General features: G+C 39.0%; 1 protein-coding gene across 2 annotated transcripts in view; it reads left to right on the top strand.

The window, feature by feature from the left end:
• APPL2 (adaptor protein, phosphotyrosine interacting with PH domain and leucine zipper 2) overlaps positions 1-12,853 on the top strand; it is a 33,453-nt gene extending 20,600 nt beyond the window's left edge. For both annotated transcript variants that reach the window (XM_059473414.1, XM_059473415.1), the window contains exons 8-21: positions 762-908; positions 2,932-3,014; positions 5,569-5,727; positions 6,734-6,922; positions 7,240-7,282; positions 7,359-7,415; positions 7,527-7,615; positions 8,051-8,203; positions 8,323-8,375; positions 9,158-9,332; positions 10,041-10,077; positions 10,187-10,327; positions 10,991-11,038; positions 11,834-12,853. In XM_059473414.1, coding sequence (XP_059329397.1) covers positions 762-908; positions 2,932-3,014; positions 5,569-5,727; positions 6,734-6,922; positions 7,240-7,282; positions 7,359-7,415; positions 7,527-7,615; positions 8,051-8,203; positions 8,323-8,375; positions 9,158-9,332; positions 10,041-10,077; positions 10,187-10,327; positions 10,991-11,038; positions 11,834-11,962 — 1,503 coding nt within the window. In that variant the 3' untranslated portion in view covers positions 11,963-12,853. The remainder of the gene's footprint in view (positions 1-761; positions 909-2,931; positions 3,015-5,568; positions 5,728-6,733; positions 6,923-7,239; positions 7,283-7,358; positions 7,416-7,526; positions 7,616-8,050; positions 8,204-8,322; positions 8,376-9,157; positions 9,333-10,040; positions 10,078-10,186; positions 10,328-10,990; positions 11,039-11,833) is intronic.
• The last annotated feature ends 250 nt before the right edge of the window (positions 12,854-13,103 follow it).

Genomic DNA, 13,103 nt, shown 5'->3' on the forward strand with positions numbered 1-13,103 from the left:
TTGTGCTCAACTAGAGCCTTTCAGATCCATGGGAGCTTTTCAGATAGAAGCAATCCAAGTGACTATAAATAGCTTTGTATAGGCCTAGAGTTGTACAGCTGAGGTGGTGATGCAGTATCACTGAGCACAATTCTTTGTGAACTGCTATGAAGCCTTGTGTCTGCTGTTCCTAAAGCATTGCATTTCTTTGCATGTACCTTCCTGTTTAATTACTCTGTATGGCCTGTCATTCCACTCAACAGTGCACATAACTCTCTTGGTAGGACTGTTCTACATTCCTCCTTCTTTGCCCCCTGGACTGCTATTCTAAAATACATCCCTTTGTCAAAAAGTGTATGGCTGGCCCTGTCCTGAGAGTGAATCTGTTCTACAGGATGGTTCTTGAAAGAAAATGCCTTACAGAGCACAGTGTGATATAGCATACTGTTAATTACTGACCTCTGAATTCTGCACTTGCAGACTTATGTTGTGATCTCAGCTGCAAATAAATTTCTTGCACAGAGATCTGATCCAGATTTTTAGTGGCAGTAGTTACATAGTTTGTAGTCACAGGGGCTCCCCAAATGCTTTAGTTTCATGACAGATAAAGGCTTGAAGTACTTGCTTTGAGTTTTTGATTTGCTTTCTTTGTTTCTCATACTTCATTTTAACCTGGAGAAGTTCTGTAAAGACAGTGATTTAAAAATAACTTGAAGATGATCAGTAAATGCATCCATATACACAGTAACACTTTGTCAACCTCTTCATAATTTTTTGTTCAGCTTAAGGCAGAAGTTGCAAAAGAAGTGGCAAATGCAAGAAGAAAGCAGCACCTTTCATCCTTGCAATATTACTGTGCCCTGAATGCTCTGCAGTACAGGAAGAGGGTGGCTATGATGGAACCTATGCTAGGATATACACGAGGACAGGTATTGACAGCAAAGTGTCTGTATCACTTAGACATGTTCCTGGGAAAGGTGAAGCATTGTCGTTCTGGATTTATTTTGAGACCTGACAAATTATAACAAGGGTGGTGGGGAAACAATTTGCATTCAGCTTGCCTAGATTCTATCAGCAGATTTTGTTTGTGGCAGATAGTTGAATGTTTAGATATTCAGGAAAGACACTAATGAAAAGAAAATCCAATACACTTCTATGCAAAATCAGCCTAGGGTTAGTCTTTTCACAGCTGAGCTAAATGCAGTAGCATTTACTTCCACTGTTTACCCAGTCTGCACAAACTCTCCTATGTAGCAGTTCCCTTCCTGGCACATAATGTTCAGCATACTAATGAGGAGTGTGCATGATGAGGAACAGAGCATGCTCTGGAGAGCTGGAAGGACAGAATAGTAGAGAGGATTGAGCATAAGGCTGGCAAATCCTTTTTCTAGTTTTTATTCTAACAGCAATTTGATAGAGCATTTCTCAACTCTGACAGTCTGACCCTCCAGAATATCAGGGGGATCAGCAAACCAGTATTATCACAGCACTTGATTCTCACTATCACCCATTTTAAGGGTCTTTGATTTTGATGAAAGAAAGTGTTTGGAAAATGAGAACTGGGCCATGAAAAGAGGAAAAATGGATGTGGTGCTCTGTTTGAGATTGTAGTGTGGATCATCATAATCTACATCATCCTGTGTTTTGCAGCCCATGTGCCTCATTTAAAATAGGTAGTGAATGAGGATTCAGTCACATTCCCCACCACAGGAGATCACACTGCTTCTCTGCTGTAGCTATCCTAAGTGAAAGAACTGCATTGATTTCCTTTACTGGAAACCAAACAGAACTTTCCCCATACTTCATCTGGCAAAACTGCTTTATCTCAGTGCTTTATATGGGGAAGTCTCAGGTTGTCATGGGAATGACTGAATAACCAGAAGCCAGTTGATGCTTAAATTTTGTGAACTGCCTTTCAGTACAAATATGTATTTTCTTAGTTAATTACTCAAACATATGTCTCCAGTTTCACATTTCCAACAAATGAGTAGGTCAAATGGAAATTTTGGAAGAAACAGTGGCTAATAGAGGGTTCATTTTGACTGAAAACTGGCCATCCAGCATTTATCATCAGTGGATTTTAGAGTTCTTTCCTCTTGAAGCAGGCTTCAGAAATAGAATAGGTAAATCATTCTTTAGGAGGCCATTCTTCCTCTCCTTTGTAAAGGGAGGCTGTGGTCTATAACATTTGCTTTTACATCTCTTCCCAGAGTAGATCACTGATTTTTATGTGTTTATCCTGATTAATTGCACACACATGCTATCTGTATCCATGTTTCCTGCAGTTGCCAGTAGGCTCTAATGATGACTGATAGTACAAGGTCAAGTCTACACCAAGTGCTTTGCTTTATTGTGTGCCTGCTGATCAAAACCAGCTAAGAGAATTAATCTTCTGTCACATCATGTGCACTTCGGCCCTAGTAGCTTATTTTTTTAGCTCCTTCAGTAGAAGAAAACCAATGGTAGAACTGTAGTTGATACAACCAATTGCTCTGGAGGCTTCTGCAAGCATAGCTGCACTTTCCTGACTGACTTTATTACAGCACTTTGAAGACTTTCATCGTGGAGTTGGTAGTTCAGGTTGGACTGCAAAATCTAATGGATGATTTCCCTTCAATAGGGTGGCATTGCACACGGCAGTTCCTAACACCACGAGCCCCAGCCCTGCCCAGTACTAGTGTGGGAGAAGCTACCTGTTCCCTTATTTGAGTCATTTAACAAGTTCTTTGGAAACGTACTTGTCAGCAGCCAGCAGCTTATCTGTGTGTGAAAGGTTGTAGAGTTGCAAAAGTGGGAAGTAGCAAGAAAGGCAGTGCAGCTGTTTTGCCCATGTGTTTGATCACCCGCCAGAAGTTCAGTCATAATGGGAGCACTGTTAACACTCCCACAGTCTGCTCCTTGTCTGCCAAAGCCAAGAGAACCTTCAATGCCCTTTTTCTTGGTATTTTTCAGATCAACTTCTTTAAGAAAGGAGCAGAGATGTTTTCCAAAAGGATGGACAGCTTTTTGTCATCTGTTTCAGACATGGTTCAGAGGTAACCTAGTGCTTTTGTTTGCTTTTGTCATTCTACTGGAGTCCGAGCTGTAGCGCTCTAACCTTCGGCACATACGAGAGAGTGCCTCTTTTTCTTTCTAATGAGATTCCTTCTATGCTTATGTGGCATTGTTGGGCATATTTTGTTGAAGTAACAGGTAGAAAGGAAATGTTTGTACATGGAAAAGAAAATGCAGTCTGTACACTGAAGAGAGTATTTTTACAGTATAGTCAGAAACTATATACTGTAAAGTGTTCACATGCTTCCTTACATCCCTGTGTCTTGTCATGAACAGAAAAGCATGGAATTTGGGCTAGAAACGGGTTAACAGTATTAATAAAATAACTTAAGGTGCTCTCTGAATTATAGGTATTTATATTTACTGGGTATTCTGTAATAATACAGCAACAATAACTCATTAACCTCTCAAATTTAGGACCTAAAGTGTTTGACAGTGTAGCTACACAAGGCAAACAAAACTCCTCACCGTAGGGAACATATTCATTGCATCCAGTGTAGGCTGTATTAGTCCAGTGAGTTCAACCTACTTTGACTAAGTTGTAAATTTCAGTAAACTGCTTTTGCAGTCCTGATTTTGTGATCCTTTTTCTTACACCTCCCTCCACATCTTCTACTTGTAGTGAAGTGTTTAATTATAATTAAGTCCCTGTAAATGCAAACTTTACACTTGAACTGTAATTGTAATAGCAAGAATATTCTTCATGGAATGATAAAATGTTAAGGGGTTGGAATGGACCATAAAGATAATATAGTCCCAACTGAGTCCTTGACTTAATCCTTCATTCCTTTCATACCGAGCTGTAGCCAAATCATTATTTATTCTCACTCTGGTCGCACTTTAAATAATCATATTTGTTAATTTGAAAACCATGCTACAGACAAGTTCTCTGTACAGTGGATTATTTCACTAAATGATTCTTTACTTTTTGTACTTATATAATTATATAATCTTGGCACACTCACTTGTGAAATAAATCCCTCTACACAACATTTGTACTGACTGGAGGACAGATTTTAAATGCCATTGAAATTGTGAGTTTTGTTTAAAAAGTGTAGGGCATCTTACTTCTGTCTTACAGGCACAGGGAGGATCTTGCTCTTGGATACTCACCGTAGAATAAGCCCTTGTTTTCCACAGTCAGATGAGTTTGAGTTCTGGACAATGTACAGTAGTAAATGGAAACAAAAATAGGCTGCTCAGTTATTTTCCTGAGTCTGGTTTTTGTGTTTAGAGTCTGTAACACAGTAAAGCTTGAAAGTACAGCTCAAATTTAACTAGTAAAAGAGTGTGATGTCTGTGGAAAAACCAAAAGAGAAGCTTGTAAAATTCTGAATGGCACTGTGCTGCACAGAATTACTGACAGAGGATGGAGTTTCATGACTTCAGTTTGCACAGCCACAGAAAACTGTGCTGCCCACTCCTCTCCTTCCTTAGTGCCGGGGATCACAAGGCCTCAGTGAGTCAGATCTGCTTGCTAGTCAAGCTAAAAGCTTTTCACTTGTCATATTTGTTCTTTTGGAACAACAAGCTGATGTGACCCATTGTACAGCTACAGAATTTCAGTGGTATTTAAAAGCATTTTCATTTATACAGTGAATATTGTTAATGGTGTAAAAACACAGGAGATATCTATGCTAAGACATTCTCAGTGACCACTTGGCCTAATTGCCACAAATGCATATAACTTCAGAATTGTCAGCACTTTTCTTCCTGCCTTGGAGATGGGAGAAGCACATCTTAGAAAGAGGAATATAGCCTCAGAAACCATGAAGGTGTCAGGGACGTTTTGTCAAAAGCATTTTGTGGTGCAACAAAAATGACAGATCAAAAGATTCATTGAAATAACACTGAGGTAAAAACTGACAGCATAGTTCCATTGTATTTAAAAATGGAATTTAAATAATTCTTATTCTGACATTCAGTGATGGAGTGAAAAGGCATTAGTTTGCAAAATATGGTCAAACTTAATTCAGATCTGATGTTTTCTGCATCACACCAAAGCAGAACGCAGTATTATAAACAAAGAATTAAAGCTAAAGGGAGACTTGAGCTCTAGGTCTTTTTACTGTATTGTTCTGAATTAATGAAAATCCATTACCAGTTAATAGGTGGTGTCAAGGCAGGAATTCCTGTGTGTTACAGCCTTGGAGGCATTAGACAGTTCTAAGAAAGCCAAGAGATCCTCTAGTACAGCCTGCTTTGAACTATGCTGTTATAGTAGGGCAATGTCTGTATGTGTCCAGCAGTGTAAATTCATAGAAGCATTACTTTTAGAAGCTGTCTCTCAAAAAATAAACTTTACTCTTTTTTCTCAACATGTCTCAACAGTTCTCACATGCTCATTTCAGTATCACAGAACAGTATTTCCTATAAAGTCTATTTGAAAAATAAATTTCATCTTTGCACTACCCTCCAAGGTAATCTCAGATGGAATTTTTGTTCATTTTGGCTTACAGATGTTACCTGTATCCTGGTATAAATGGCTAATGATGGTTTGCGTTTCTTTTTGTGTTGTTGTTGGTTTTTTCCCAGCATACAAGGAGAGCTGGATGCCGAAGCTGAAAAAATGAGAATATCCCAGCAGGACTTAATTGCAGTTAATGAATCTGTTTACACCCCAGATTCTGATGTAATTTCACCTGCTATCAATAGAAATCTCATCCAGAAGGCTGGCTACCTTAATCTTAGAAAGTAAGAAGATTGTTGTTATCTGTTGATTTGTTTAGTGGCTACATTTTTTGGGGGAGGGTCATAAGGACTTGTCAGGTATTGATGTTTGAGGGTCCTAAATCAGTTTGGTAGCTCTACTTTTCATCCTCTGAGTACACCTGTCATCTTTGGAAATGTATTTTTGAAGCTTTAACCTAATTAGAGACATTTGAGACTGTTTTTCTGAAAACAGAATTTTGCTTCTGATTGAATGTACCTATAGGAAAAATTTCCTGCATTCAAGTGGCTAAAAATTAGAAGCTAATGAGACTGGGTTCACGTTGTTTCCAAATCTTAAAGGAGACGTGGTGTTTACAAAAGCAGCTATATTTTGTAGTTAACATGTGTTTTCATGAATGACCTTTTTTACATAAATAAAAGCTTTATGGACAGTGCAAGTTTGTAACTTTGAATGTGTATCATATGTAGAATTACCTCTGCAGATTTTACATATAAAATTTTCCATAAACTTCCACAGAAGTTAGGTATACTGGTGGCATGTAATAACCCTATTTCTGTGATTGATTAAATATCAGTTTATTATTTTGTTTATCTAGTAATTTTTTTCTTTGTGAGTATACATCTGATAATTTCTCTTAGTAGTCCAAAAGCTGGATTACACTATAATAGGACTCTACAGCTAAGCAAGAGATGGACTCTGAGATAGTACTGCAGCAGATACTTTTTTATATTATGATTTTGTGCTGAAACTGCTCATAGTATTTCATGTCAGTTACTCAATACTCTTTTATTCCTTAGCTAGAAGATAAGAATTTTAACTTGGATGTTTGGAATTAACTTAATTTTTCAGCTTTCATTACAGATTAGTTTCTGCTAGAAACAGGTGCTGCTTTTTCTTCTTAAAAGAGACCATTAAAAAAACGCCCGGGTGAACATGAAGTTCTGATTAGTATCAGGATGTGTTTGCAGTTTCATACCTGTTACTTCTAAACAGTAATGAGTCTTTATCACTGTATCTTCTCATCAGTAAAACAGGTCTGGTGACTACAACTTGGGAAAGACTCTATTTCTTCACTCAAGGTGGCAACTTGATGTGTCAGCCAAGGGGAGCAGTAGCTGGAGGATTGATTCAGGACCTGGATAACTGCTCTGTTATGGCTGTGGACTGTGAAGACAGAAGATACTGCTTTCAGATCACTACTCCTACAGGCAAAGTGTATGAGAAAGGTTTTGTTTGAGGACAGCTAGTCACACCTACCCCTTCAGATGCTCTTTCCTGTAAAACTTGCTTGGTGTAGTAGTAAGCTTTTCTGGGTTTTCAGAAGGATGTTTCCAAATTAAAAGCTTATTCCTTCCAATCCTCCCCCACAAATGCCTGAATGGAACATGTGGTGTCTTTTAGCTGCAGCTTTTTCACGATTCTTGTTCCTTTGGCAGTTAATAGATATAAAGCTTGGTATATTACTGTAAGCACTGCAGTCAAACAGTCCTGGTGTCCACTGTTAGCACTTATACACTGTGTTTGTATTTTAGGGGTATAACCCTTCAAGCAGAAAGCAAGAAAGAATATGAGGAGGTAAAAATATTTTCTTAATGTTATTATTCTTGCATATAAGTGAGCTTGAAGACTTCAATTTCATTTTCCCTTTCAGTGGATATGTGCCATCAACAATATCTCCAGACAGATCTATCTCACTGACAATCCAGAGGTGGGAGCTTGTTTTGATCTTTCAATCCATTCCTTCAACTTGCTCTCCCATTACTCAACATGGTAAGGTAAGCTGCATGTCTAAAAAAACTGTTCTGTCTTGTTTTCATAGGCAGCTGCAATAAAATTAAATCAGACAGCCCTGCAAGCAGTGACTCCCATTACCAGCTTGGGAAAAAAACATGAAGTTCAGCACCTCAGGTAATGTTCTCCCTTGTGTGGAGCAGGGACCATGTGCAGTTGTATTGATCCTGGGGCTGAGGGATCTTAAGATGTTGGGATTGTCACTGAGAAGTGTAGACACAAGTCCAGGTCTCTTCTGGTAATGCAGCTGTGAATATGGACAGGGCAGGGAGACACATGGTCACCTATTGCTGAAAGTCAGCCCACGCTCAGAGTTGATCTGTATTCGGGTTTAATATACCAATGTTTATTTTTGTCCTAAATAATGCTAGATTAAAAAAAGGATTTTATTGGAGTCCTCAGTAATAGGTAAATAGGAAAATATCTTACATATCTGCAGAGTGGTTCAGTCCCTCTTTGGACTTTTGAATATCCTTATCTCTCTTCCAGAGCAAAGGTAGGATGTCACTGATGGATAGAAATATAATTTTTTTTTTTACATTTGCACTTCAGCCAGACTGTAAAGAATATGGAAAATTATGAAATAATTCCCAGTGGATCAGCTGGCATTCAAGATTCCACACAACTCATTGCTCCTGGAACACCAATTCAATTTGATATCGTACTGCCTGCTATGGAATTTCTGGACCAGAACAGAGGTGGCAGGTATGGCCAGAGACAGTGATCCATCACTGTAACAGTATGATTTCAGGCAAGATGAAGTATTGCAGCATCTGTTAGTAGTGATGACCAGAATCTGTAATTCAAGTTTTCTTATTTCACAGGCATGCAAACCCATTTGGGGAATCTGAAGACAGCAGCAAAGATGAGGAGGAAGGTCAGTGCTTCTTGATCCAGATAAAGTCAGTCATGATTTTAGCTATCCAGTGTCTCTTAAGAAAAGCACCTGACATCATGGAGCAGAAGTAACAGATCCATAGTAAAGTGACCTTCCTGTACCAGCTTGTGTAGGGCTTGGCCCTGGCTGTTCTCCTCTGTGCCTGGAACCCATGGCCCTGTCAGAAAAGTGCTCTCAGAACCAAAGCAGTACCTACTGCTCTGAACATTCACCCTGCTTTCCCTTGCTCACCATCGGCCATAAAGGGAGCCTGATCAAGTGTGATGGCTTTGCTGCATAATGGCTGCAAATAGTTGTCATTAAATCTTCTAGTGACAGTCAAGGAGCAAGGAAGGATTTGGTGAAAACCTTACTGTGCCCAACTGCATGGAAGGTCAGAAGGACATAGAAGAAAGGGAAGAATGTATGAGGCTTAATGGAAGCCAAGGCTTATGCCCAATCATAAATTCATCATAGTTTATGTGCACCCAATAGCAAAATAGGCAAGGGAATTTTACTAGCATATGATCAAATGGAGCATAAAGGACCAGTCACACTTTTAAAAACTTCCTTCCCCACCTCCACACTGCTGCCTGTTCACACAGTTTGAAACTGGGTCAGGGCACTGTGTGACTCATGGCAGAAAGCCACTGCTCATGATGGCCACCAACCACAGGCTTACTGTTGAATTTCTAAAGTGAATAAAATAATTCCATCGATTCTTTGAGCTACTGGGAAATTGAAATAGCATAGTGAAGGAAGTCGTGGCTTTTCTTTTGCAGATTCCCTGCTGCAGCAGATGTTCGTGGTTCGGTTTTTAGGGTCCATGGCTGTTCAGTCCGATGAGACATGCGAGGTGATTTATGAAGCCATGAGACAAGTGCTGGCTGCTCGGGCCATTCACAACATCTTCCGCATGACTGAATCCCACCTCATGGTCACCAGCAAGAACCTGAGGTATTGTAAAAGCTTTAACTTGTCAATGTTCTGTTCTCTTCATACAATTTGTAATTTATTATGTATTGTTGGTTTTGTTTTTCTAAGACACACAACCTTTGAGGAAGCAAGATCCCAAGAGTCACTTTACCTAGAAAGAAATGCTTCTTTTCTTATTCTGTGGTACCTAGAAATGATCCTCCAGACCAAATTGTAAGAATGTCCTATCAAAATCTAAGGGACAGTCTTATCGTGGGGGGCTGTAAGATCCTGCAAAGATACAAAAAAAGAGATGCAAAACTATGATTGTTTTAATGCAAAAATCTTTCCTAATAATGTCCTTTGACAGTAGTGTCACTGTAGAATATGCTGATGTCAGACATTCCCTTTCAGTGAGGTATGTTTATGTCCCTCTGCATTTATGTTGGTTCAGGCACTCAGGATCCTTTCCAAGTGACTAAGAAAGGTGCTATCTATAATAACAACATCACATCTATCTATATAGATGTGATGTTATTATTTGCTGTATATTTTTGCTGTACCTGTCACACAGCTGGGAGTCAAAGCCTAGTTTCGAATCTTGCCAGTCAAAGCTAAAGCACCTGATTCTATGCACGTTTCCTCATCTGTAAAACTGCTGGAGTTACTGCTTTTGTATTATAAAGGCCCTTGAAATTACCAGGAATCGCTCTAAAATAGTTTTCTTTTTTTCCCTACATGTAATTGCAGGTTAATAGACCCTCAAACCCAAGTTACACGAGCAAGTGTAAGTAACTTTTTCTATCACAGCAGTGACTACTCAGTTACATGAACCTGAGCTAACCTGCTAACTTGAGCTGAATAAAACAAATAAATAATTTATTTGACTTTTCCAGTTTGAACTCACCACTGTGACACAGTTTGCTGCCCATCAGGAGAACAGGAGACTGATTGGCTTTGTGATCCACCTCAGTGATACTCTGGGAGAAGAATCCATGAGTGCATATGTTTTTGAGAGCAACACAGAAGGGGAAAAGGTTTGTGTAACATTTAAGAAAATTCTTTATTTAGAAATAGGTCTGTGGCTTCTTGACTTACACATCTGGGAAACAGTGCTGTAGAAACGAGCAGCTCAGTTTCTGGTCAAGAAAACATGCATTAACGTGCAAGCCTTTACTGGCTTATGTCTAAAAGGGACCAAATGGACAGATCATGAAGCAGCATGTATAAGGAGGAAAGGATGGGATTGCTAATCCCAGCATTAAGAGAGATGGGAAAATGCTGTCCATCAGCAGCACTAACAAAAGGAATGTCAGCTATGCTGAGACATGTACAGCTGTGAAGCTTTCACAGACAATGGTGTATGTGCTTACACCATTGACTGTTTGCTGCCTGCTGCAACAGAAATAAGGAGTGGGATGGAGAACTTTTGTCCCTACAAACACTTACATGCACAGTGTGGAAATAAAGTGTGGTGACTAAAACTGACAAAGATTTACCAGCCCCTGTGAGCTTTGAAGCTGAACCCAAGATAGTTTTCTTCACCAGTAGTTAGGATAGCAAATTGGTATTCCCCCTCTGCTTTTAGGCCTGGTTTTAAGACTAAGTCTGCACTGACAGTTGTGTGGTGTATTTTTAATCAAGGAACAAAAAGCCAAAACAGAACTGAATGGAACTTTACATGTATTTCTTCTTTGTAGATATGCTATGCCATTAGCTTGGGAAAAGAAATTATTGAGGCACAGAGGGTAAGTTTGTTTCATTCCCCACATGTGTATGATACATCTTGTTCTGGTTTTCACCTGCACTGTCCAGGTACCTCTGGTGTGCATAAGAAAAATGAACTGCTACTTCTCCTAAGGACAGTTTTGCAGGCATTATTTAACACAGCAAAAATAAACTGTTTGATTTCTCAGTAATGTGATTTCAGAGAAAATGTGCCACCCCAATCCAAGTTCAAAATGACACAAATCCAAATGTTCACATCTGAAAGAAAGCTGTGAGCGAAGTTTTCAAAAAACCAAACACACTCTTTGGGATGATGTGTAAATCACACACACTGCTGTTTCATTTTTAGAAACTTACATTCTTTCCTCACCTAGGCATGAAAATCAGTGTTTCTCCAATTAAAATGAATGGCAGAATTATCCTGTCCCTTGTAGATATATTTTATCTATATAGGTGTGATGTTATTATTTGCTGTATATTTTTGCTGCTAAGGTTTCAGAACCAGTTGGGGAATGAGCTTTTAGTCACAACCACTAAGCACATGTATAATAAATTCTTGAGACAGTTACTTTTTTCCTTGCTTTTCATTAACTAAAGCAAAATAAAGGCTCAAAATTAATTACCTTTTTTTTATTCTTAAATGCTCAAGCTGTACTTGAGTCTTTACGTACCCAAAAAGGTATTACTTGTGTTTCAAATCTTTATTCTAAAGCTTGTTAAAAATAGCCAAAGTTGCAAAAGCTTAGCAAGAAGTACTGGGAAATGTGTTCCTCAAAGGCTGCTGCAACTTGCTGACCTCTCTTCTTTTTCTTCAGGATCCAGAAGCATTAGCTCAGCTAATGAAGTCTGTGCCATTAACAAATGATGGAAAGTTCATGCTTCTGCATGACTTGTCAGAAGAGGATGGAACCATGCATGAAGGAGGGGAGGAATCAGAAGCATAAGCAGCTCCTGTCACTTCCTGCAGCCTTTGTGGGAGCAGAAAAGCAGGGAGTCTTTTTGCAAGAATCTCTGGTTTTCAGTCACCTGCACACACCTGAGGCCAGTTGCCCTTTCCTGCTGGAGAGCAGTGGTGTGTCTGCAGTGGAGTCCCTCTGGATTTACAGTGGAAGCACAGCAGGACTCGCATTTAGCATCTGTGAATGCATAGGGTGGAACTGTGTCTGGGGAGCTGACAGTCCTGAGCAGGAGGCTAGTGCTGCTGGTGGGCAGGAGAGCACAGCTGTCAGCAACTAAGGGTTAATGGCATTTCTTACATTTACAGGGCCAGCAGCCTCTCATTCCACTGAAATTTGTGTGAGCTGCCAGCTCCTCTGACAAATATCAGGCCTCAGATTTCCTACCACAGTCAATGTTCATAGTTTGTATGATCATGTGCATCTGATTGAAGGTTAAAAATGCACTATCTACTTTATTTCAGATGAAGTTATTTTTAGTCTAGTTTATGTTTAACAAGATTTACCTTTTGTGTTAGCCTATTTACAAAACTATTTGTTAAACACTAAATTTTTCCTATTAATATAATCTATTTTTATATTGCATCTAGAAAAAGCTTACAAAACAAATTTAAGTGCCTACTCTTACCTTCCAGGGGACTGTACTCTCACATTCTGTAATTACTAGACAAATTGTACTTCCTTGATTTATTATTCTAAGTACCACTGACATGCAAACGTCAGAAGCAGGCAGCTGTGTGCAGTTTTTCTGTGGTTAGGTTTCTTGCCACTTCTTACTATATGAAGAAGTAAGAATTCTTACGTAACATGCAACAGCTGAGTCTGACAGCAACCTTTAAGAAACTGAGCAATAAAATGTTAATTACAAGGTACTGAAAAGTCTCACAGTACATTCCTGAGATTAGATGCTAGAGAGATTTGGCTAATAAGTTTACATTTTTCCATCCTGAAAACATCAGCAACATCACTTTGCAAGAACAAACAAAATAGACAAAATAAAGAGCTGTTAGTGGGGGAGGGGGTGTAAGCTGTAGTATAGTTTATATTAATCAAGATAAGGTACCTAGAAAATACGCCTGAAATTCCTCAAACTTAATTTAACTCAGTCACCAAGAAATTAGATTTTCCA

This window comes from Ammospiza nelsoni, chromosome 5, assembly GCF_027579445.1.
Source record: "Ammospiza nelsoni isolate bAmmNel1 chromosome 5, bAmmNel1.pri, whole genome shotgun sequence".
Taxonomy (NCBI): domain Eukaryota; kingdom Metazoa; phylum Chordata; class Aves; order Passeriformes; family Passerellidae; genus Ammospiza; species Ammospiza nelsoni.